The 26,565-nt window shown below is 45.8% G+C and overlaps 1 protein-coding gene across 2 annotated transcripts in view; it reads right to left on the minus strand.

The window, feature by feature from the left end:
• Positions 1-4,478: 4,478 nt before the first annotated feature.
• Positions 4,479-26,565, minus strand: part of PITPNB (phosphatidylinositol transfer protein beta) — a 63,367-nt gene continuing 41,280 nt past the window's right edge. The window contains exons 8-12 of one of the 2 annotated variants that reach the window (XM_029921480.1): positions 26,191-26,268; positions 12,585-12,695; positions 10,961-11,083; positions 7,609-7,694; positions 4,479-6,431 (exon numbers count right to left, since the gene is read on the minus strand). In XM_029921480.1, coding sequence (XP_029777340.1) covers positions 7,647-7,694; positions 10,961-11,083; positions 12,585-12,695; positions 26,191-26,268 — 360 coding nt within the window. In that variant the 3' untranslated portion in view covers positions 4,479-6,431; positions 7,609-7,646. The remainder of the gene's footprint in view (positions 6,432-7,608; positions 7,695-10,960; positions 11,084-12,584; positions 12,696-26,190; positions 26,269-26,565) is intronic. The other variant, XM_029921479.1, reaches the window with a different exon arrangement.

The following is a 26,565-nucleotide window of genomic DNA, read 5'->3' on the forward strand; positions in this document are numbered from 1 at the left end:
CTTCCTTCGACCTTTGGCAAATGCCACGGGCACGGAACTCAGCGGGTCCTGAAAGACAGCCAGGTGGGATGGGCAGCAGTTAGGAGGGACTCTGGTGCAGCTCCCTGGGTTAGATGCCCGGCCCCGCTGCCTTCAGTGACATGGCCTGGCAAAATCACACTGGTCTGGGCCCCCATTTCCTCATCTGTTAAGGGCAGGGGAGGAGGCGGTGATGGCAGCAGCTACCTCACAAGGTGGTCGTGAAGACTGAGGCCATTTAGGTGTTGTGCTCAGAACAATGCCTGACACGTGCTGTAAGGTGTTAGCTGTTGTTTGGGGGAAGAATCTAAAGTAGGGATTGGCAAACGACAGCCCTTGGGCCACCTCCAGCCCCCCACCTGCTTGTGTAAATAAAGTTTTATTGGAACCCCACCACACTCACCGTTTATATCTAAGGCTACCTCCATGCTACAAAGGCAGAGTTGAGTAGCTGTGACAGTCTGCGTGGCCCAAAAAGCCCAATGCCTTTACTCTACGGCCCTTTACGGAGAAAGTTTGCCAGCCCGTCATCTAAAGAAAGGAACAAGGGGGCTGGTGTGTGGTCAGTGCGTGGCTGTTCAGGGCCCGATTCTAAGCTTCCCTGCCGCCTTGCTCGGGGGAAGTCTCTTGTCCTGCTCGGCGCCTCTCTGGGGATGACATTGTGCAGTGACAGCTACAAAACCCTCACAGAACCTCTTGATAAGGCTGAGGTGTCTCGGGGCTTCCGGGCATGGGAAAATGGAGTCAGCGCGGAGACAACACACCATCAGTATTCCAGGCTGCAGGGAGCCAGCGTGCAACGGGATGCCCAGAGGCGAAGCTTTTGTTTAGCACGTACATTAATAAACACTGTAAGCCACTCCTCCGTTCCACTTCATGAACCTCCCTCAGTCTGGAGTGCAAGGCAATTCTGCTATCGACTCATTAGCAGGTGGTGTCAGAATATATAAGGGATCAACGAGGCGGAGGCACGTCACGGTGCCTTGCGGCTTCTCAGAAAGTCAAGGAGTAAACAGAGTCGACCCAAGGTCGAGTGTCATGGGCTCTGGGAAACAGGGCTGATTTCCCGGGCAAAGGCCTGGTCCAAGCTCTGGCTAGCCTGCTGGCCGTGGTAACCAGGGAGCCGAATTTCAGTCCTGGAGAACGTGGAGGGCGTCTACGAGGTTTCGCAGGGGTGCGGCATTTAGCTTAGCGGCCGCGGATGGTATTTCCTGGACAACAGAGTATAGTCAGTGAAGTTAAAATATGCCAGTTGAGAAGTCTGCCTGACCAGCACTCTTCGCAGTGTCCCGTGCACCGGCAGCTCCTGCTCGCACATCCCAGCTCTGCCCTTCAACTTTCGGTCGGTGCTCGTTCGGAATCTGATGGCAAACAACAGCAACGGTCTCCCTAGGCTGAGCTTTCTGTGGAAAACATCCGAGCCACACACAGCTGACATCGGCTCGGTCCCTTCCACTCATGGCTGACCACATCATGCCCCTGGCCACGGGGCAGATGCGTATCGTTGGCTCCACTTTACAAACAGCCCAATGAGCCTCTTGCCAGTCGTTGGCTTTGGCTGCACGGGTCTCCTGGGCCTTTGGCAGCCACGCAGGTGTTGAAGTAGGGTGCAGCACAATCCAGGGTCTTCTAGAAAAGTCATGTCTGGCACAGCCTGATTGGGGTATGCACCCATGCTCTAGACCAGAACTTGGCAACTTATGGGGTCAGTGGCCAAATCCAGCCAGCTGCCTGTTTGTGTAAGTAAAGTGTTATCAGAACAGACGCACGGATTTGTGTACATATTGCCTATGGCTGTTTTTGCATTGCAAGGGCAGAGGTGAATGGCTGTGATTCGCCGTATGACCCTGGAACGCCTAAAATGGTTCCTGTCTAGCCTTTTAAGAAAGCTGAGGGACCCCTGTGCTAGATGAGAGGGGGCTCCTCAGAGCACGGCGTGGACCGGGCCGTATGAAAGGAGCGGCATTTTCAAAGGTGTTTGTGAGCACGTTGAAGACTCAGGGACCAACTAGGAGCCCTGGTTCGGCAGCACAGCCAGTGATGCAGGTAACGGAAAGAAGAGCCAACATCTGGGAGGAGGAGGACAGGCGTGGACTTGGTGTGAGACTCCTTGAGCTGCAAGAGACCAAAGCTCCGGTTTAGAGGTCTGGGAAGAGAAGAGGAAATGTGGGCCTGGAGCTCCCTCCTCTGTCCTCTTGCCGTACTCGGTGCCGCCAGCTTCCTGTAACAGCTAGCAGCGACGCTTCCATTCTCGAGGGCAGAGACCGCAGCTTGCGGATTGGGAGGCTGCACGCCCCTCCCCAGCCCCCAACCGCAGGACTCCTAAGGGGCCCTTGCACAGGGCAGGCAGGTATCCGCTGTGGGCAGACTGGGCAGTTTCAGAGTCCAAGTTCCCATCAGGGGAGGCGACAGGAACAGGGTGGGGAGAGGGGGCTGGCTGTGGCTCCTGCCTATGAGGAGGTCCCGAGCTAACGGGGGATGCAAAACCTACACGGGAGACGACAGCATCGGACAATCTATTAAGGCAGCGTGGAGCCTGTAGGTGCCAAATGAGGGGTGTGGAAATGCTGCAGAGACCTCGGCAGGGTACGGCTGGCTGCCTGGGGCAAGGGGCGGAAGCGGACTCCTTGGGGACAAATTAGTTTCTTCAGCGATCCTCCAGGAAGAGAGGGGATCCTCTCAGCTCTTGTCCCCTGTCCTTGGAACACAGGGCACACTGAGCCCAACCTGAGTATCAGCTGGTGGGCAGTTGGTACTTTCAAAGGCTGTGACTGTCAGCGGCTGCCAGGACTGAGCTGGGGGTGGGGGGGCAAACAGTTCTGAATTCCTTTTAAACATGGCACTCCCAGAAGGAAGAGAGGGACAGGCGTCAGAGCATCAGGTGCCCCCAGCTGCCGGGCCCAGCTTCAAACACTCAGCGTGGCCTCGGATGACCCGACCTTGGGAGAGGCAGCTTGGAGTAACTGCAATTCCTACTTTTCCCGATCCAATGTAGTTGAAGAACTGGTTGGAAGAGGCCTGCTGTCGCTTCATGTGTTCAAGTCAGAGGACATGACCTCAGGTGACACTGGAGGGGCTCCCGGGAAGCACTCCCTGTCTGCAGGAGGTGCGCCCAGCTCCGCGGGGCGATCTTCAACCTGTGCCCAGCACCTCCCCTCCCTCCCGACCATGCTAAGTCTCCAAATCTACACTTGCCAGGGTGGGCAACTTGAAAAAAATCACAAGTCCTAAAACACCGTAACAGTCAGTGGCTCTCATGGTATCAGACCTCAGGGTCTCGGAACAGGCAGAACATTCTCCTGCCAAATGGTCAAGAACAGGCAATTCCACACTGGCCCCGTCAGTACAGCTGCTGAGAGGTGAACAGAGCAACTGTTAGGTCGGTGTCTCTTCCTTCCTCAGAGACGAGATGTCAGGAGGAGGCCGGGGCGTGGAGCCATCCAGCTCAGCACGCTGCGAGGGGGAGAGAGGTGAGCTTTTGAAAAGCCAGGTGCTGGGTCCACAGTGATTGGAGACCAACCAGGAGGCGGAGTGGTAACTGAACGGCGGAGGAAGGGAGAGATCACGCGGAAGAGGGCGCACCACAGGCTCGGGGATGTGACGCCTTGGCTGACCTGGGCACTCCAGGACCCCGCAGGCGACTGGGTGGGGTGCACCGGACCCCTGGCCTGCTGTTGGCAGCACAGGCCAATGAGCGTCACCCTGGGCTCCCTGGGTCCCTGGAGCCCTGCCCAGCTGCCCTGGACCCATCGGTGCCCTTAGAGAGACCCAAGTGCTGGGTGTTACTGCTCTGCACCTGAGTGGCAGACTGGCCCCACGAAAGCAGGCACGAAGTCTGAGATAACACTATGGAAATCACCTCAGAAAACAAAGGGATGTTCGGAAATGTGACACTCCACGTGCACCCACGGGTGCGGCTGGCCACCTCTGCCGACGCTGAGCGGCTCCGGAATGGGAGACGGGACCACGAGAAAACTGCTGCGAGGTGTCCAAAGACGGGGGAGGGGGAAAGGGCGAGGTCCTGGGAGGGGCTGTGAAGCACTCGGCCACCAAACCAAAAAGCCACCATCTTGAAACCATCAGACTCTGACGGCAAAATCCTTATTGAGTGCTTTTAGAAATACTACGGGTTTTCTGTATTTATCCCCTTGAAATGTAATTTTTAAAGAACCTCTGAGACTAATAACCCACCTTTAGTTTACTGCTTAGCTTCTAAAGGCAGAGAATTATTTAAGAAACCAAACCTAACAGTTCAATGTGGCCAAGGCACATTTCAAGAACAAGAGTTTACAGTGAAGGATTTACAAGAACCACACCTTTTGTTTACTCTTCCCAGAGAGGTGGTGGCGCCGATGAGGGCGCTGCTGAGGGAGATGAGGGCGCTGCTGAGGGACGGCAGAGAAGGGCCCCGGCGGCGGGGCCAGGCGGGGCGCTGGGAAACTACCACTCAGGCACACAAGTGGCATTTTGTGATCAAATTTATTTTTTGTTTAAATTTCATTTACTTTGTTTTACTGTAATTTACACAGGAGACTGCCAAGTAAACTAGATACTTTACATTCACCACGCATTCCCTCAAATCTCCTCAGCTGTTAGAACATTAGAATCCACGCGCGGGGCCCCTATATCCACGTGCGCCCAGCTCCCGACGACGCTACGGGAGGCCAGTGAGAGTGAAGTCCGTTAGGAGGAGAGGGCGAGACTCTATTTCACAAAATTAGCAATAATCTTCCTTGCACCAAACACTTTGCAGACAAAAATGATTATGCTTTGACAACACCTATCTTACACCAGTGCCCAGAGAGTCAACGTCAGTCTTGATCCTGAGTACACAGAGGACATATGCAACGTGGGGTCCGAAGCCAAGGCTAACAGGGCATCGCGGTGTGGCAGTGATCCTAGGACCCTGGTCTGAGTCACTGCCACCGCCTCGTGGGGACACAGGGCGTGTGGGCAAACGAGAACCGGGGCAGGCAGGACCGTCAGCAAATCAGATTACAAACTGATAGGACCACAGAGGCCAGCGTGTTGTAGGAGGGACGAGGTTAAAGAAGACAGTTGTGACCCGAAGGCTTCAACAAGATCATTCTAGTCAAGCCTCCAAGACTGACAGGAGAAAAACTGATTCGGACAGACAAAGCTGATAAAAATCTCACCTAGCTGTGGTTCCTTTTTTAAAGAAGGAAGGAGATGACGACAAGGGGTCCCCAGGGTGCCCCCACCGGACAGCACCTCCCGCGGGGGGGCGGGGGGGGGCGCTGGCCCCTCAGCGGGGCCTCGGCCCAGGGAGGTGTGCAGGCAGGCCAGTGCGGCCCCCACACGCCTCCCCCCTGCGATCTTCAGGGGGCCGTCTCCCTCAGGGTGCACCTCACACGAAAAGAGCAGCCCTCGCCACTATCTGCGTTCACCACGTAAGCTGTGAGGAATCTAGATCGTTTGCATAGTTTCCAAGCTCTAATTTCAGAAATCAGTCATTCCAGAAACAAGACTCTGCAGAAATGCTCTACTTCCAAGTTTTCCTGCAGCCTATGATGCTATTAATTTCTTTATCAGTTTCTTTCTCCTAACAGGAGACTGAAAATTGTATAGTGTTTATTATAAATCACAAGCCATCATCTCCATTTTTGCTAGGTTTGATGTAGAAAAATACTTGAAATTTAAAATACAAAAATCCAATAAAATCTGGAATTTTTTTTTTTTTTAACGATTTTTCCCTCAGGGCAAACAAGTGAAAATTGGCTGGTAACTACACTCCTTACTAATAGACATTGTCCAATTTGAATTTAAGATAATAACCATCCAGAAATAAATCGTTATAAATACATTCAGAGTTTACATTCCAGATTCATTGGAATACCAAAAGATTTTGAATAAATTTTTCTGTGGGAGTCTGTTGCTTATGGGACTAAAATAAAAATTCAGAAGAGACAGATTTAAAAGAACAGAAAAGTAATAAAAGGCTGTATATATATATTGGTCCACAATTCACCATTTATGAAACACACCAGCCAGTATTACATTGCAGTCGATTTGTCCATTAATGGTATTACTCTGATAATTATTAAAATCTGTTCCAGGTATATATACTGAAAATATTTTCTTTCGCAATCTTGCTGAAGACGGGCGCAGGGCTTTGGCGCAGCCGCACGAGTCCCCTCAGTATGTCCGTATGTACATATATACACCAGCGCGTGCGGCCTCCTCTGTAGCTCTACATGCATCTTACACACAGCTACAGACACACACACACACACACACACACACGTACACACACACACACGTGGCTGGGAGTCTGTGCGCGTGGGTACAGAAGCACACGCCTGGGAGACGTCCACACTGCGAGACGCTGGTCAGATTCTTCTTCACTCGTCACTGGCTGCACTTGTTCCCCTCACTTGACCTTGATTACGTAACTGTAGGAAAAGTGAAAGACAACGCAATGTGTTAAAATACAGAGACACACAAAAAAATGTTATCATCTTGTCACACACATTCTCCAGGGGAAAAAAAATCCTCAACACAGCAAAACTTCTAGCAGAAAATGGACCCCAACTACTACATTTTAAAACTTAAATCTCTGGAAGATTTTGGTCTCACGAATGGTGTAACATTTTGTTTCATCAGAGGGTAAACAAATTGCAAGTGGAAATAAATCACAGGACTTAGAAGAACTTAACAAAAGTGACCATAACTACATTTTTATTTGTTGTAACGAACACTGAGTGCACAGACAGGGCTCTGGAAGAACCCTGGCACAGTGCATTCATTCGTACTTGTACGACTACTTCTGTTCACGACTGAACACTTCACTTCTCCTGTGTTCAGTAATTCGATAATTCAAGAGCAGGGAGCCCATGTGAGGGGGCAGCAAAGAACCAGAGCGAGTGAGGAGAGTATTTTATCTTGTTCTTTTCTTCAATAAACATCGTATTTCAATAGGAACAACTGACAATTTGTGTTTACTCACACTGGTTTCGCTATGCGGGGACTTTGAGGCTCTTTCCCCCTTCGAGGAAAATCTCTTATCTGGGCATATAGATTTATGTTAGGGAAATAAGGCCACAGAAATGTTTTATATCACTGTGAAAAGCAAAGTGTATTTACACATATTAAAGCTAACTGTCAAGGTAACTAAAGATTCAACACGAAGGAAGATATCCAGGTGTTCAGAAAAACTCTCCACTCTAAGAAATCACTGAGGTTGGCTCGTATGGTATGGGATGAAGGAGCTCTATTTGGTTTAAAATGCTTTTACATATTTCCTTCCTAACCACATATGGTCCTGTTGAGAAACAGGTCAGGTAAGTGGCCATCAGTGAAAACTGTGCTGGCTTCCAGGACACCACCGGGTGATGAACATGCCTGGCGGCGAGTTTCTGACTGGACATGACTACATTCAACCTGTTCCACAGATAAAACTCTTACAGAGTAGTAAGTCAAGTGTTCCATGTCAATCTCTAAAACATGTATCTCTTTCAGTTCTAAAAATTAAACCACATTTAACAGTTAGTCTCTGCTTAGCAAGTTAACTACCCATTACCAAAACGGATTGGTTTTTAAAACATTCTTTTTACCCGGGTCTTCACTTACACAGTTTGATATTGTCTCTGACCCTACAGGGGACTCATCTAGACATCAGCAGCCGACGTGCCTCGGACGGTACCCTTCTTACGCATCTAAACGTAAAATAAAATCATGAGCTGCTAAAATCACAGACTCTAAATCGGGTTAGTAAGCAAGGAAGAGAAAGATCTAGGAAAGACTGTGAATGACCACTGCCCGGCTATAAGCACACCCACACGGAGGGGAGGCTCTGAGGCTCCTCTAGTAACACAGGTCTGGGGAAAAGTCTGCAAAAGGCTTTTCCTGTAGCAGCACACAAAACAATGTGTATCTATTCTTGAATCTAGGCAAGGGAGGCCTGCAGACTGACGATGTGAAATTATCAGAGACAGCCAGGGGCAAACGAACTGCTCACCAGCCCAACGTGAGAAGGCACCCTGACGGCCTCAGCCCTGGATTCCCAGTCCCTAGACTCGACAGGAAGCCACCAGGGGTGGCCCCCTCTGCTGCTTCTGAGACCAGAGCCCCTGACAGGAGTTCTTTATAGGAAGTTTATTTAAAAGAGGGAGGACAAAAGGAGGAACAAGTGAGCATAGGCACAATGTATGAGAAACAAAAAAGGACATAAGGACAGGCATTCATCACAGGAGCCTACGGACAGTGTTTAAAGCACTCACCGAGAGAATCAGAAAAGAGCAGACAGAAAAGGAACAGACGTAATAAACATTTCTACACCTCGGCACTTCTCCCGACCCCCAGAAGGGCCAGCTGTGACATTCAGGCAGAAGGGTCACCCCAAGTACTTCTTCAGCAGCTGAGCCAACCCGGCCCTTCTCTCCAGGATTCCAGGCAGGGGCATTCCTGTCATGCCTAAGCTCTCAAGATCCTGTGCCTTTTTTCTCCAGGACCAAAATGCATTTGAAAGAAATCCAAGTCTTAAAATACGTGTGAGTTAAGAAGAGAATTACAATGTATCACACTCTCTCGTCAGGTGCCAGGGAAACAGGACGTCAAGCAAAGGGGACCCTCTGTGCTGGAGAGGGCTCCGCAGCCGTGACCTCGGCAAGAGGCAGGTGCTTTCCGGGCAGGTGCGCTGGCCTGCAGGCACGAAGCCCCCCACCACCAGAAGATGCTCACGAGCCGACTGCTGGGGCTCAGAGCGACAGCAACGTGGTGTGGAATAAAGCACTCCCCGACGACCCACAGCAAAGTAGCTTAAATGGGATTTTACGTGACGATGGTCAGCAGATAATGCTGCAGTTGCCTCAAAATGTTTTTGAAATATTTAACAAAGAAATTGCCATGTAGCCCCCTCCCAAGCCCTGAACCAGCAAGAGATCTCTACCAACATCCTGTGGGCATCTGTCAGTCTGAGCCATACAGGCACAGTAATGAAGTCTTCTAATAAATGGGGTTTCTGTGTAACTATGCGTCTACCTCATAGACTTGCGTGAGAAGCAAGGAGCTGAGCCTGCAGGCCCACGGCAAGAGGCGGGAGCGGGCGTCCGCACCTCCTGGTCCGGGCACTCACTGTGCGCCCACTGGGACTGCTCTGATTCCCACTGTCCTGACACTAAACTTGGCAGGGAGTCAGAGCACTCCCCTGAGGGAAGAGGCCCAAGCCAAGTTCTGCCTTGGGGTTCAGAGCTCAAATCACGGAGGGCTTCATCCCTCACCCTCCGACCGTGACCTCTTCTCATGTTCTGGACAGTCCTTGCAGCATAAAAATTAAAACCAAAAGCAAACCTCCATCCTGAGAGCTCAAACCAAGAAAAATATGTTTTGTTTTACCTGAGCGTTGGTAAATCCTTTTCAAAGATTCCAAGGCTGTGCCATAAGCTCAGGGAGAATGAGTGCGACTGTGCTGCTTTGTTTTGTAACGTTCAGCTGAGCCCCGTGGCCCAGAGGGGCTGGACGAGGGCCGGCAGGTGTCTCTGGAGCACGCGGAAGGCGCAGAGCCAGCCGCGGCAGGGAGGGACCAAACCAGGGTGGTGGCAGGGGTGTGCTTCTTAGAGAAGGGCACTGGACTCTCGAAAAAGGGAAGACAGAAGTGGGAGAGGAGCATGGGGGGAAAAGAGGGCAAGTGACCATGGTTGACTCTTGGCTGTTTAAATATCTAGGGCCAGCCTAAAACCAAGGGGGCGAGGGAGAGTCCTCCACACTCGCCATTCTAGCACCCTACTCCCAAGACCCGAAACTCCGAGTCATACTCTTAGTATGAGAAACAGAGTCAAGAGAGGCTTCTATTGTCTGGCCTAGAAACCAAACTCGAATTTATAATGTTGTCTCCATGGCAAAACATGTTCCAAATTCCAAAAAATCAACTTAAAAACTTTTGGAACAAAATCCATTCATAAGTTGGAGACTGCTGAAAGTTTACTTTCTGTATAAGATAAGGTTAAAACGTTTTATTGCCTTATAAAGAAAATATGTCCTAGTCCTCTCACAAGGTTTGTATAAAGCTAATTAGAAGCAGATCTGCTGTAATCACCAAAAGTAAGCAATTCTAAACACAGATTCTTTATGATGCTGTGTGCCAGACAAATAGAGCTCCTTCTGTGCCAAAGAACCTGATTTGTGCCTCTCTCCTGTGATTACATGGACGTCCTGCCTCACACACAGACGTCTGTCAAATGCCCCTGCCTGCGGGGCCTCCAAAACTGGGACCACTGGCGGGACTCTGGAGGACTGCATGGAAGCCACTAGCCCGTCCTGGACAATCCCGGGGGCCCGTCCCCCCAGGAGGGCCTTACTTCCAACTGAAAAGCAGCCTGGCCCCAAGCAAAAGCAGAGCCAGACACTTCTAAGAGGAAGTGGGAAGAACCCACCCCCGCAGAAAGGGGGCGCTCAGGGCCTGCCCCTGGGCAGCAGCTGGGGCGCGCTTTCACTCCAAACAGGGCTGGCTGACCTCCAGCCCAAGCACCACCCTAACTGCTGCCTAAAGCTTGCTAAAGAGCTAAGGATTCAGCACTAGCTGTGGGAGGGAACTTCTGCAATGTGTGACGACAATATGGCTAGCCTTATCTAACTGACAGTGACTACAAAACGAGCCAAAGGCAACTTGGTCTGATGTAGGGAGTGTCTAAAAGGACTGTGAACGAGGTCCCATCACGAAGAATATGAAACCACTGGCATTTTACAGGTAACAAACTCCAAGTCCATGAAGCTCTAGTCTCCTTTCATGGAAGATGCTCAAGTAAAGAGAAATCAGAACATGCAAAGGGATGTTAGTGTCTAAGCAACCCGATTTTCATGAGGATATAGATTTTAAAACGGCCTGTAACAACAGTCTTCGTAATTCCAAGTCTACCCTTACTGTTAAGCACATATACAGTTAGAAAGGGAAAATGAGAGAATTTCCACAGAGGGGAAGTCTTACTGTTTCTAGTTCTTTCTGAGTTTCATCCTCCATTCTCCTAATGTCTTCCATTGTCAGATCAATCCACTTGTCGATCCAACAAAAAAGCTGGCGATGAAAGTTTGTAAATATCCTTTTTTCTTGCTTTTAAAACAAAGAAGAAAAGTAGTAATAAGAGGGCAAAAATCTAAGATTAGTAACATACTTTCTACATCCCAATTAGCCCATGCAATTTTCCAAGTATGTGTGTCGATTGGTGGAAATATTAGTTCCACCCCATTATCAGTTTGTAAAACAAAATAAAAAAAATCTCCCTGTGAAATGTGGAATCTCTCCGGGAAAAGGCAGCACAACGTATCAGGAACTGAAAAAAACGTGGTGCGCACATTCTGATTCAACATAAACTCCTGCTAGATGTGGTCTATTTGTACCTTTTTCTAAAACTCGTGACCAAGGGTCAACTTGATTTCTTCCAAGAAAAAACTATACATGATCTTTCTTAACTTCCCTGTGATTCAAAGGAATACTGTGAAGTTGAATATAATGTGTGCTGAAACAAAAGAATCTGGGGTTCTTTGGAATAAGAGGTTTACTTAAATTAAGAATTATTACATATTCTCCCATCATTTTTTCTACTCTGATGTTACTCTCACTCTCCATAAAAAAGAAAAAACACCCATACATTTAATGAGTGGTTTTAATTGCTACCGTATTTAAATGTTACTAAAATTTCCCCAGAAGAGAGAAGAGCTCACTGAACAAAAACAGTACTTTAATACTTTTGGACAATCTTCAACTTAGAAATTTTTTTCCATGAACAGAAGGGACTTCATCAATTACATGTGTGACGAACTAGATTGTTAATCTATTACTCTGATCCAAGAGGAAGGAAGGAAGCCAATATTTACCGAGTGCCTACCATGGGCCAGCTCCAAGCAGCCCCAAGAGTAATCACAGTATCCAGCACATTAGGACCCTTTTTAAAAAAAATGTCAGCGCAGTCATAGCTTAAAAGCAGAAAAATTATGGTAGAACAACCATTTGTGGATTCAGAGGTATGAGAGGGCTTCTTTATAATGATGACAGAAGAAATAGTCACATTCCAGGAAAAGTAAACCCTAAAGAATTTTCCCGTATTTCTTATGTGTTTACAACATGTGTGTTTCTCTAAATAGCTGCAATTCTCTCCTCCTTCTGGATCAAAGTGTCCATGTTACTCTCACTCTAATAAAGACGACATATGAAAGAGGTCATTAGAATCTGGGTCCTCAGATCCTGCCACCCTAGCTTCAGATTCTAACTACTCTCTGTAAGGACCTCTAAGAAGACCTCCCACGAGAAAGTGCAAAGAACGTAAGAAAAGTGCGTGTCCAGAGAGAGAGGGTGTGAGCAGGTACCCAGGTGAAGTCAGACAGAGGAGCCCCTCGGCAGGCAGGCTCGGCCTCTTCCTCCAGCCCATGCCAGGCCACCGGCCCCCTGGGGATGGGCTGCACATGGAGAGGGCTCTCTGTTTCTGGCAGAAAAGGGCAGGGAAGAATTACACAGAGACAATAACTGTAACCTAAGGAGCGAGGGAAAGACATGGCAACAGAAAATATCCCATTAATAGCGACCTAAATTTAAGTCTCTGCATTCTAAACTTTACCTTCTGAATGAAGTTTTCTACTTTGCTCTGCAGTCCCCACCACTTGAATTTGATGGTCACCAGCTTATAGGCACACATCTGAGGACAGTCAGGGTTGTCTGCCAGCTCCTTCTGTAGGATGAAGATTGAAAAAGAGAAATCGAGACTTCAATATTTACGTTTCGATTAAAAGTGACTGTTGTGTAGTGACATCACAGACACACGTGAAGAAAAGAACAATCTCACATGCGTTTAGTTCAGGTATTTGGAAATTCGAAATCATTTTAGCAGAAGCAGCGGTATTCCCCCGCTGCAGACCCTCCCTCCACAGACGAAGTTACTTCCTGGCTCTACAGTTTAGTAGGTGCACTGTTGTGCCTCAAATTACACCGTTCAGATTTTCTATTAAATACCACAGTCTATCCACGTCGTATCAGTAGTGAGCCTTAATACGTTAAGGGTCCACCTAACGCCATTACTGGGCTCTCCCCATGGATGCGGTGAGGCACAATAAAGAATGATCAGGATGTGTAGCCGTCTTCCGTGCCTGTCTAGCGCTGGCATGTGCAGTGGCACTGTTTATTAACTGAGGTATTTTCACTACAAGGGGGACCTGAAAAGGGACGCAGCAAGCAGCAGAAAAGGTCTACAATTACCAGGGCTTTGAAGGCAGTCCCACACATCCCGACTTGAATTTCTTTTTTTTTTCTTTCTTTAAAAAAAAAATTTTTTAATGTCTTATTTTTGATATAGAGAGAGACAGAGCATGAGAGGGGGAGAGTCAGAGAGAGAAGGAGACACAGGACCGGAAGCAGGCTCCAGGCTCCGAGCTAGCTGTCAGCACAGAGCCTGATGCAGGGCTCGAACCCACGAACATGAGCTCTGACCTGAACCGAAGTCTGAGACTTAACCGACTGAGCCACCCAGGCACCCCCCTGGACTTGAATTTCTACAAATGGTCACACCTCATCGTTTAAATGGCATAGTCAGGGAATCAAATCAAGAGTTGTTAGGGAAAAAAAGGGGAGGAGGGACGTATTTCTTTAAAAAGGAGCAAGGAAGAGAGATGAGGCACTATGTGGATGAAAAGAGGCTAAGGAAGCATATAATGTCTATATAATGTCTACAATTTACTCTCAGAAAACATTAAAAAGCAATTAGAATTTGGAACCTCAGATTATGTCACCCTGGGTTCAGCCAAACAGCTTTTAGGTATGGATGTGTGTCTAGAGAGGGGGAGAGGGAAGGAAGAGAGGAGACGGAAAACAAAGACGGTGAAGCGTTAACAAGCGCCGAATCTAGGCAGAGGTGCTCACTCTTGTACACTTTCAGTGTTTTGGCTAATTCTGAAATTGCCCTGTAAAACAGGGCAGAGGACTGCAATCTACGCCACCGCCCGTTCCTGCGAACTCAGCTCTAGGTCCGGTGTGCTAGTGTGTTTGTGCTGGGGGAGGGGCTAGGCAGTGGGAGAGCCAGGGGCTTCAGCAGGCCTCCAAGGTGCATGTGCAGGAGACCGAGACAGTCCTGGGTGGATCCAGAAGAGCGCCTGGCTCACAGGAGCGAGCAAAAGGAGACACAGTCCTGCCTCTGGAGCTCCCAGGCTGTATGGGGAGCAGGTAGGTATCAAAGAATCACACTACACGCAGAGACAGGGGCAAGGGCCATTCTGAAAACCCTCGGCCCGTGCTGGTGCACTTGCAAGACAAAAGCTATGTCTCAGAAGCCTTGTGGGGACTCAATCAGGGGTGTGAGCCCTGTGCTTAGCTGGGGGAAGTCAAGGGCTTACCACAGATGACTTCACTCTCTCCCTTATTCTTTCACATAGTAGGATTACCAGTTTGAATTTGCAAAACAACTTTAAATAGAGTTTCTCACAAGAGTACAGAGTCACGTGCAACACTGTGGGGGGCCCTTTAAAAAAAAACGAAATTGCCAGGTGAAAAGATGAAGCAGCCTTTTACAAGGGTTCTCCCTCCTCATTCCCCACTGCTCTCAGCTTCACGCCATGTTCAGGACATCACAGTGCCAGCATCGGTCACACCGTGTGCCACCGTCCCTTCTTGTCATCACACATCCCACCTTCAGTACATCCACTGTGTAGCCAATATTTGTTCCATTCAGCCATATGTACATAAATTCAAAAAATGATGAATTCCTAGGTCATATTCTAAAACCTCAAAATTATTCTTCATTTATGCAATCATAACCCCAACCACATTTACCCCCAAATCCTCAGTAACGTCCCAGTTTCAAGTGAATTCTAAAGACAGGATAGGTGGGAAAATTCTATCTTGGTATTATTAATAGGACTCCAAGTTCTACAGACTCCTGCATGATTGACCAACTTCTCCCAGAAAACCTCTGCCGTTTTAATCTTTCATCTTAGTATGAGCTGGTACAGGGGTTACATCAGTGAGGTGCCTCCACATGCATTTAAATAAAAACATGACATACAGCAAACCGTCCTTGTGCAGGTGAATTCTACGTCCACAGAAGAACTTGATGAGCTGAGCGGTTTTCCCATGACTTCCCTCCTGTAACAGTACTAATGTTGTAATTCGGCACGCATGCATGCGTACACACCCACACATATCCAATCCCACACACTTTAGGCGCAAGTTTATTTCGGCAAGTGTTAAGAGGGTGCCACTTCCAACCCCATCTGTGCTAGGTGCTGTAAGAGAACACAAAAGCGGCGGTGGAGAGGAGAGTAATTATGTGTGCACAAATAACGATAAAACCACGGTCTTTGGTGCTAAGATCTCTGCCAGAAGGGACACCCTCCTGGTGCTGTGGCCCCGGCCTGAAACGCATTTGCAGCCACCCCCTCTGACCTGCGGGCCCCAGGCGTTTCAGCGGGGCTCCTGTGTGTGGAAGCAGCCCCCCAGCCTTCCACCAGACATAGCTAGCTTCTGAGTGCCCAGCTTCACCAAGACCATCACAAAGCTGGTCTTCCACAGATCACTTTTTCTCAGTAGCAATGAGCTGGCATTGAGGTACTCTCTCATTCAACGAGGATCACTGAAAACCTTCATAATGAAACACAATTTGGGAATATGAATAATACAGTACTTAAAATTGTGAGATATACCTGCTAAACAGCATTAAACTAGGAGTTAGGGGATGTGGTTTGCAGTTCCCATTATGTAAAGTAACTTCCTATATTCGGTGGGTAGGATCCTTAACCTCTCTGGGCCTTATTTCTGTCAGTAAAAGGAAAGATTGGGCTCAACGTTTCATGTTCCACAGATGAGATGCTAAAAGGGTAAGTGAACTTAGTTCCTCCAAGGTCAGAGTTGGCACATGTCCTTGGCATCCAATGGCTTAAGACTTCCTATAATTTTGTATTTGATTCCATAATGGGCTTAGCCAAATATCCTCCTGCCCATGCACTTGGGTGGCTAAGAACCTCTGAAGCACCACTGATTAGCCCTAAGATACCTTCCAGATGGAACATTCCAAGGCCCTACTAATTATGGGCTGCTGATAGCTTCATTCTGAATCTCCAAATCATTGGACACCTTAATGTGCTAAATGGAAACCTTGGGTGTTTTCAGCAGAACACCGACTCCTCAGAATTCTACTATTCTGTAAAAATGGCAAGACGAAGCATGGGTCCAATTAAAGGGTAAGCTAAATTTAACACAATTAAGCTTATATCACACTTGGGCTCCAAGAGCAGAGCATACACACTTGACTCCAACAATTACCTAAGTTTGTTTCTCACATGCTTTCTAGTGACTCAAGCAGTCTGGTCAAAGCAATCAAAGGTAATTTGCAAACACTGATCTATAAAATTTAGTTTAAGTCATGGGACAAAATGAACCCGTTCTCTGAACTATCTTCCTTGGATCTAAAATACATATTCCAGTCTCATCTGCGTTTTTGTTTTTCCATACAACTTTAAGTGATCATTAAAGAAAAAATTCAGAGAAGAATATGTACAAGTTAAAAAACAAAAAAAGTGAATGAACAGCCTACTGTCTTTATTTCTCAGTGTAATTCTTTATAGTACCAACACCTCACAGTAATGGGATGAAGGTGACTTAGAGAAACAAAGTGTCAAATAACCCCAGGAAAAACTGGAGAACATAGAAGCTATTTAATACATATTATATATTATTAATATATTTGTGATATTTGGGGCACCTGGGTAGCACAGCTGATTAAGAGTCCAACTCGTGATTTTGGTTCAGGTCATGACCTCACGGTTGTGAGACTGAGCCCCATGTCAGGCTTGCACTGGGGAAAGAGCCTACTTAGGATTCTCTCTGCCCCTCCGTCCCTCAAAAAATAATTATTAAAAAAAAAAAAACGTGATAATTAAGGTCTCATTCAGTTCTTAAAATAACTTGTACAATTCACCTCTTAATTCGAGCTATGTATGACCGTAAGACTAGTGGTTAGGTTAAGAAATGGCTTAACAAGTTTCCATACTTAAGGGCATCTGGCTGGTTCAGTTGGAAGAGCATGTGACTCTTGATCTCAGGGTACTAAGTTCTAATTTCATGTTTTGAGTGTGAAGATTAAACAAACAAAAGTCTCCAAGGGAGCCTAGGTGGTTCAGTCAATTAAGCCTCTGACTCTCGTCATGACCTCACAGTTTGGAGACCTATCCCTACATCAGGCTCTGCACTAACAGTGTGGAGCCTGCTTGGGATTCTCTCTCCGCCCCTCCTTGCTCTTTATCAAAATAAATAAATAAACAATTTTAAAAAGAAAGTCACCATATGTAATGAAAATAAACATTTAGAAGAAGTCACCATATGTAATGAAACAGAAACTAGGGAGACTGCCTAGATATAGTTAGGGAAGAGCTGAAACCACCCTTGTGGTGCCCTCTCCTCAGAGTGGGATCTGACCCTGGGTCATTAAACCCTTAAAGCTGTTTGTTCAAATCTGATGTACACACCTACCCTTTAACCACATAATTCCACTTTCAGAAATGTATCCCAATTCATCAGTAACACTACAGATTTATTTATAAGAGTGAAAACCTGGACTTAATGGTGAAGTATTTAATTGATTAAAAACCTTCTTTTCAAAGAATGCTTAATAATGTAAACATTTTTTATTTTTATTTTTAAAAAATTTTTTAATGTTTTATTTATTTTTGATATCGAGAGAGACAGAACATGAGAGGGGGAGGGGCAGAGAGAGAAGGAGACACAGAACCGGAAGCAGGCTCCAGGCTCTGAGCTGTCAGCACAGAGCCTGACGCGGGACTCGAACCCACAAACGTGAGATCTGATTTGAGCCGAAGTCAGAGGCTTAACCGACTGAGACACCCAGGCGCCCCTGTAAACATTTTTTAAAGGCATAATATGAACATAAACAGGTATCTCTATGTGTGGCATGAACAATTACTAACAAAATACACTAGATAAATCAGGATATATAACAAATGGCAATAATTAAATGGCAAGAGTATAATGATTTTTACTTCCTTCTGTGTACAATTTTTTATTTTTGAAACTTAAAAAGTTATATCATTTTGCAATCAGAAAAAACCCCAATACGCTTCAACAATACAAGAGTTTTTGCCCTAAGGTGACTATCTTGGGAAAAGGATTACTTTGTCCTAAATTTATCTGGGTACTATTTCAAATCGTCATTCTTCTTCTGACTATAAATAATCTAAATGTTTTCCTGCTTTTGGTTTTGATATTTAATAAATAAAAGCTAAACAAAATCAAGCTAAAAGCTGAGTTAAGATTTTAAATAGGTAACTTTAGGGGCGCCTGGGTGACTCAGTCGGTTAAGTGTCCGACTTCAGCTCGGGTCATAATCTCACAGTTTGTGGGTTTGAGCCCCGTGTTGGGCACTGTGCTGACAGCTCAGAGCCTGGAGCCTGCTTCCGACTCTGTGTTTCCCTTTCTCTCTGACCCTCCCCTGCTCATGCTCTGTCTGTCTGTCTGTCTCTCTCTCAAAAATAAATAACATTTAAAAAAATTTTTTAAATAGGTAACTTTAGTCCAGTCCATATTACATTTTTTCCTAATCTTAAACTTCTAAAGTAAAAATGAGGTACACATGCAGAGTAAAATAACATATACTCTTCAGAGTCATCAGAAATATTCTTGTGGAAAAATATATGACTTTTAAAATGTGAAAAATCTCAAGAGGGCAAATATTTGGCATTCCACATCCAGAGGAATGTTCTAGGATCCTAGATCCGCAGACCCCAGGCGCTCCCGCTCGTCTACCCATTTCTCAGGACGCTCACGGGGCAGAGCAAGGCTTCCTCGCTAGCCTTGAACAACCCAAATGTTTTCCTCTTCATCAGGTAGAAAAATAACCCCAAGGCAAATAACGCCAAAATCCAAATTCAGATCATTCACACATAATTCTGACTCAGCTCAAACTTAACATTTCCTAACCTAAAGCAAAACAGGATTAACTCTTTCCTAATTCAACTGTAAATAAAATTACTTTGCAGATAAATACGAGTTTTATATATAGATTAAAGCATGAAAATTTAAAAGAGCAATTGAAAATAAAAGGTAAAGACTGGCTGGTTACCAAAAGACAAAAACAGAAGTTCTATAAAACGAAAACCACAAGCTCACGAAAAAACCCCAAACTATGACTCATCTTTACATAATTTAAATTTCATCTGTAATGCAGCAAGCACAAGCTAGTGGAGAAAATGTTTCTAAAATTGTATTTAGTTTGTGTGTTCACCGAATTCCTTACATTTCATGTTTCTAACCATAAATGAAACCCCCAAACTCAAATCATGTTTTTAATTTAACAACGCATATTAGGTTACTCTGAGGTATGTGGATGAGGCCTAAGGGAGGGTAACGGGTACTGGAGCCACACAGCGTAACGGAACAGACCGCTGCGCGTTTAACTGCGATGGTGAGCAATCAGCCTGGGTTGTCCACGAGAACTAGTTTCTTGTATCTGTGACAAACAAACATAAACAACTGTAAAAGACAATTAGGAAAAACAAAACAAAACAAGCCCAAAGGCATTCTGGAAACTCATTTCCCAAAAACGGAGTCCTCTCACAGTGCCACACGCTCCATGTCAGCTCCACACACGCGTCCTCCTAGTTAAAATGCGTGGGGATGGAGATGGAATTAGTATGTGCTACAGATCACCAGATTAATACTTTGGAAGTGCACGGCAGGTTCTAGAAGGCTCACACTGCCTTCATATTTAAATTTTTCAATTTTAGGCAATCTGAATGCTCAATTTCAGCTGTTGATTTCATAATATAAGTTTCCAACCCAGATTTCACTAAGAAAGTTAAAAATAAATGCACTGCTGGGGCTGTTGCCAGTGCATGCATCAGTAAATATCAACAGAAGATTACAGAATGTATGTGAAGTATGTGCACTGAAATTTCAAGCAAAACCCAATTCCCCAACTCAGCCATACCATTCCCTCAGTTTTATTTGGATTTTTTTTTTGGTAGCCATTTAGACAGACCTACAGTGGACACTATATTCTCTGTAACTACACAGCAAGTCCAACATTTGGTTGCTTTTTATTTGGTTTAAAGCAGTTAACTTAAATCCAGCAAATACGTACTATGCCTCTCCTAGGTGCAAACCTCAGTGCTGGGCAATGCCCTGTATTAAGTAGGTCAGACACAGAGCCTATGGCTGAAAACCCAGTGTGTAACAGGGACAGAGGAGGTGGGAAAGGAAGACACAGCGAGCACATAAATCACTACTCTGACACGAGACCAAGTACCACGAGCAGGTCCTCACAGACTTAGCAGAATCCAGAAGTGGAAGAGTCTTATCTGACTAGGCAAACGGGAAATGTTAAATAGAGGAGGTAAATGTGGAAAAAAGCTCAAAAGATTAAACTGACCACAGGTTAGACTAATTTCATGAAGCAGGCAAAATGAAATTAAGACAGGAAAGCTTGCTGCCTGTGACAGGATAATCAGTCACATATTCCAGGTCTCCAAACTTCGTGTTTGTGTAGCTCACAACCCATTTTCCTAATCAGAACTATGACATGTGCTTCGTGCTGGTGTCCAATTACTCTAGGAGTGACACTATATACAAGTGAAACCACAGGATCACCCTTCAGATAATGCTCATGAAGAAAACACTGTCCCTGACAGTGTCAGGAAGAACTCTGCAAGGGGCCCATCCTGTCAAATCCCCTCTCGAACCCCTGCAAGACACTCCATCTGTCTCCACGCCTGAGTCCGCTGGCGCTGCCCGAGAACAGAGGCATTCAGTATCCACGATAAGGCTAGAACTAATCATGCACCACTCCCAGGGCGCTTAGCTTCCTGAAGACATGCAACAGATATTTTGGTGTCCTCTGAAGGAACTGGATAATTCATACATACCAAATGCTACTTATTTTTATACTGAATTAAAACACCTAGTTTCCAAACCAGGTGCTCAAGAAAAATAAAAACAAAACAAAAACTCAGCCGTGTTTTAAGGTCTGCTTTATTATACGTTAGTGTCTAACCAGACATTAATTATTAAACCCCTTTATGTCACCCACTATAGGTTTTTGCAAGTGAGATTATAGGGAGGGAGCATGTTTTAATGCCTTCACATCTTTCCTGGGACTCAGAGCCATGTCTAGATACAGACTGGAAAGGACCCTAGGGCTCTCTCCCCAGGGGCTAGCAGTGCTCATCAGCCTCTTGAGGACTCTGGGCTGTTTTCTCCCAAACCTCTATCACAAAGCAATTTCCACAGCTGGGCTGAGTTCTCCTTCACCTCACTTCCCTTCTTCCCATCCCTGGCCAACAGAATCTTGTGATATCTTGTGATGAAAATGACATCATAATCTTCAAAGATGGTGTTGCAATTTGTTAAAGTGACAACTCTTCAGATCAGTAGAGGTAAACTTGAAAGCTAAAGGCGCCCACAGGTACATAGTGTGATAAACCATTAGAACAGGCAGCCACACCAGTGTCACAGTACACACAAGGCCCTCAAAACATAAAAGAAACCAAAACATGAGCATACACACATGTGCGTGCAGCGCATAAACATTTACACCCGTAAGAAACGCACAAATCTACCTTGAAGCAAGAAGCTCTACAAGTTATAAATCACTCCCCTGTCCGTATGCACAGAATCACTTAAGTGTTGAACCCTAAGTAACAAAATATAATTCATGTGGTCACATTTAAAAATTTATCTTTTCAGAAGGAAGATGAATCCATAACTAAAGCCCACATCCCTGGGTTTGTAGCTTAAAAAAAATAAAAGGTATGTATCATACCATAGGCAAAAAAAAAAGTCTGGACTCTAACCCAGTTAGAAAACACGAAATCCCCAGGACTGCGTACTAGCAGAGGTTCTCGGGTGTTCATATGGCCTCTACTTTACGGATGACCTGCATCCAGCACTACACACACACACACACACACACACACACACACCCCACAAGGGGTGTGGACCGGCGAGACGGGCTAGTTGGCCCCGGCTCCCAGGACGAGAGAACCCCAGACGTCACACAGAGACGAGGGGTAACTGCGTCATTAACAGGGCAGCTTATGTACAGATCTCACCAACCCCGAGATGATGTGGCTTTTCATTTCCAAAGACCGAAGCTTCCTCTGTGCTGGGAATGTAACACTCATTACTTCACGAGTCCTGGCAATGACCTTCTAAGGCAGTGACAATGTCCTTCCCATTTTAGAGATGTGGAAAACCAAGTCCCGAGCTAGGATAAAGTTAATAAAGTCATAGCCTGTATCACATGGGATAAGGGAATAGATTTCCCCTAGTGCCGCTGTCACCTACAGATTCCCTGACCGCTAGAAACGTACAACTGCTATTAATAGGAATTATCAAATTCTAGCAAATATCATGAATACAGTGGCTTGATGCAACAGGGCATAAAAGATGCATACAGGTGATGTGGGAGTTGGGAAGTGTCTCCACCCACTAGACATCTCAGTGACTTGCACTGAATCAGGGTCTACGAAAATGGCAGACACTCTGCTGTTCCTCCTACAATTTTTATCTGTGTTTCTCTGGCCACGTTTCTCATCCATATAATGAAGCAGCTGTACTTACCCCACAGGAAGGTCGTGAAGATTAAACACAACCTTGCATAGTGCCTGGCACCAAGGAAAAGTTTCTTCTCCACTCTCCAGTCTGGAGCAGACAAGGCAGCACATACTGTGATAGTTCAGAAGGAACATGCCAGTGTGGGATTGTAAAGAAAAGTTTCAAAGAGATCACAGAGTTTGCCCTTGGTGCTGAACACACTTTTGAATTTGTACTCGTGAAGGGGACTTTCTCCTGAGGGGCAACAGGAAAGACAACTGAAGGGAGAAGGTGGGACAGCCCACGGAAGGCCTTGGGAGCTGCTGTGGACTTGTGGGCCGCTCTTGCATAGGGCCATGCTGACATGCCCTCTGGGGCGAGTGGGTCCAGGACAGGACTCCTGTTCCTTTTTGCCCTCCTTACCATGTATTCCTTCCCTTCTCTCCTATTTCGGAAGTGTAGAGATCTCCGACTATCACCCAGTGCTACCAAAGGTGCCATGATGAGTACACTTACTGACAAACAGGGCCTGCCACACACAACTACAGGAGATGCTGGTAAGATCAAGTCAATCTACGGGCTCCCATTTTTCTGTGTTGTATTACCAGCTACTGTCATCCTTTTTACTTCTTCTTTCCTTCATAGGAATACGTGGATGGCATGATCACAGGAGTACCCCCTGATCCACGGGGATGCCTGAGACCATGGATAGTACTGAACTCTCTATATACTGTTTTTTCCTACATACATACCTTGGATAAAGTTTAATCTATAAATTAAGCACAGTGAGAGATCAACAACTAATCATGAAACAGAACAATTATTAACAAAAACCGTAATAACGTAATAATAGTTAAATGAATGTGGTCTCTGTCTCTCAAAATATCTTATTGTACTGAACTCACCCTCCTTCTTGTGAGATGGGAGATGATAAAATGACCACTCAGGGAGCAGAAGGGAGGTGCTGACGCAGGCACTGTGATACAGCATCAGGTTACTGACTCTTACATGAGAAGGTCATCTACCTCCAGAACGCAGTTGACCACAGGTAAATGAAACCATGGAAAGAAAAACTGCAAAGATGGGGTGGGGAGGGGGCACTACTAGTTATTTCCAGGATCATGGTAATTTAGTTAAGCTACAACTCAATTTTTAAAGAGTAGCTACACCCACCATCATTGGACTAAGGTTAATAACCAAGAGATAAATAAGCAGAAAGGGATCACTATCAGTGAGCATTCTCCCAGAGAAATAATAAGCTGTTGTTTCTCCCCCACCACCACTGCCTCACACACACACACACACACACACACACACACACGGGGAAGACTGCTAAAATGCAACCTGAAAAAGTTTAAAATTCACATTTCTAGAAAGTAATCCTATTATAGAATTTTAATTAATTGTTAATTGATAAAAAGACAAAGCAATGGCAATCAAAAAGGTAAAAATCATAAACAAAAAAGGAGTAAAAATCATATTCCAAGTTCCCAAAACGCTGGAAATTAGGTACATATCAGAGTGTCAAACTACTTGTGCTGCCAGTTCTGAAATGGGGAGGAGCTCCCATAAAAGAGCCTGGAGCCCAAGTGTGACAGCCCACCAGATCACGGAGCATGGCCTTTCCAAGCGTGCACTTGAAGAGATGACAATTTCAAGAAAATTTAATGTTTAATTCACCTCCGAGTCTCAACTCTGGGCACCTCTACTCCCTGTAAAAGCATCATCAGCTAGAGTTAGTACTTATTGGAGCAAGACGGCCTTTTAGAACACATGGCTGCCTTAGAGTAGCCAGCCATCCGCCACTCCAACACGGCACTCATATTTGGAAGGCCAGCTTAAGTCTCAAAGGGGAAAGACCACTTCTCTAAGCATAAGTTCCGAAGTCCACAGCTAGAAATGTGCAGAAGGATGGGGGGAGTTCTTTAAATCCATTGAACTAAGTTTAGATCACACATGCTGAATTTGTTCCTTGATTTGTAAGTGACATCAATCACTTACTGTGAATTAAAGTTAAAAGTCTATGGTCATGGCCATTCAATTGGCAGAATCTTTTTATTTTAATAATAGTTTATTGTCAAATTGGTTTCCATATAACACCCAGTGCTTCTCCCCACAAGTGCCCCCCTCCATGACCATCATTCCCTTCCCCCGCCCCTTCAGCCCTAGGTTCGTCTTCAGTATTCAATAGTCTCTCATGATTTGTGTCCCTCTCTCTCTCCAACTCTCTTTCCCCCTTCCCCTCCCTATGGTCCTCTGTTAGGTTTCTCCTGTTAGACCTATGAGTGCCAACATATGGTATCTGTCCTCCTCTGCCTGACATATGTCCCTTAGCATGACACCCTTGAGGTCCATCCACATAGCTACGAATGGCCAGATTTCATTCTTTCTCATTGCCATGTAGTATTCCATCGTATAGATAAACCACATCTTCTTGATCCATTTGTCACTTGATGGACATTTAGGCTCTTTCCATGATTTGGCTATTGTAGAAAGTGCCACTATGAACCTTGGGGTACATGTGCCCCTATGCATCAGCACTCCTGCATCCCTTGGGTAGATCCCTAGCAGTGCTATTGCTGGGTCATAGGGGAGTTCTACTGATAGAAGCTTTTTGAGGAACCTCCACATTGTTTTCCAGAGTGCCTGCACCATTTTACATTCCCACCAGCAGTGTAGGAGGGTGCCCGTCTCTCCACTCAATTGGGAGAATCTTGAACTGAACTCCACCCAGAGAACAAATGTATAAAAATAAGGTAATTATGAAGCATTTCTTATAGAAGAGTCAGACCCATTCTTCATTTTAGCTGCTGTGCAAGACAGTTCGCACAACAGTCTGACACCACGAAGAACCACGCCATGGGATACCCACGGGGCCATCAGAGCAATCCTCTAGCTGCAATCAAGGACTGGGACTGGCTTCAGTGGAAACAGATTGGTTACCAAGTAAAATGTGTTGGCGGAAATGTGCTCTGAGCATGTTGAGGTTTTAGCGTTCCCCTGCTCCTGTTGAAGTGCCTATAATCACTTGCCATCGCCACAGTAAGCCCTCTTTAAAGGGTCTCTCATTGACTTTAGTGAATGTCTTTAAAATGCATTCTATTTCTATAACAATTTAAATTATTCCCTTGACATTGCTTTTCTTACTCCCGTGAATAAAGTAAGGGTGTGTTCTTTATTAGAAAGTGACACCTGCCATCAAAATTGTTCTCTGGTGTTCTGGTTTCCAAAATGTAACTATTAGAAGGCCAGGAACATGAGCTCAGGAGAAGGGAGCTTGTTTGGTTTTCACTAAGACTACACTTAAACCATAAACCTTCATTTAACATGGATTTTTGTACTCCTTCAAGTTTCAAAAGAGACCATTACAATCCCCAAAGACGAAATCACTTGTCTCCTTTAAGAGTTATCAGAATAGCATTATGCTGAAAGTGACAGTCTGGCTATGTTCTGTTTATTAATGCAGCACAGACTTGCTGGCCAAGTGCAACTGACTCTAAGTCCTTATCACAAATAGAACTATTTTTGTGCCATTTCTATTTTTCACTTAAACGTCACCAGCTCTTCCAGACCCGGGACCTGTCAAGTGGTCTGTTGCCAAGACTCTGCCTGTCAGCAAGGTCAGCATCCAGTACCTTCCAGTTGGATCCCAAAGGGCCTCTCTTGGTCTTGACTGACTGGAATAACGCTGGGTCTTCATCAGCTTTGTAGTCCTGCAAAGCAAAACAAAGTCAAGAGGCTGAGAAGAAACCCAGAGAAAATTCTTTAAGCTTGCCAGAACAGCTCTTCGCAGCTACTAAAACACAGGACAGAAACTGATTAGGCTTATTACTGTGCTTTTGTGTACAAGTAGGAATATGCTTCATTATGATAGTAAGGTTTGGGTATCGTTCTCTGTTTGTTTTAAACTTTAACCTTAAGGCAAGACAACTACACGGTATTTAGTAATACGAGTCTGGATAAGCTAGTCACTGGTTGCTAAATAGCTGAAAAAACCTTCGCACATTTTT

Source organism: Suricata suricatta, chromosome 14, assembly GCF_006229205.1.
Source record: "Suricata suricatta isolate VVHF042 chromosome 14, meerkat_22Aug2017_6uvM2_HiC, whole genome shotgun sequence".
Lineage (NCBI taxonomy): Eukaryota > Metazoa > Chordata > Mammalia > Carnivora > Herpestidae > Suricata > Suricata suricatta.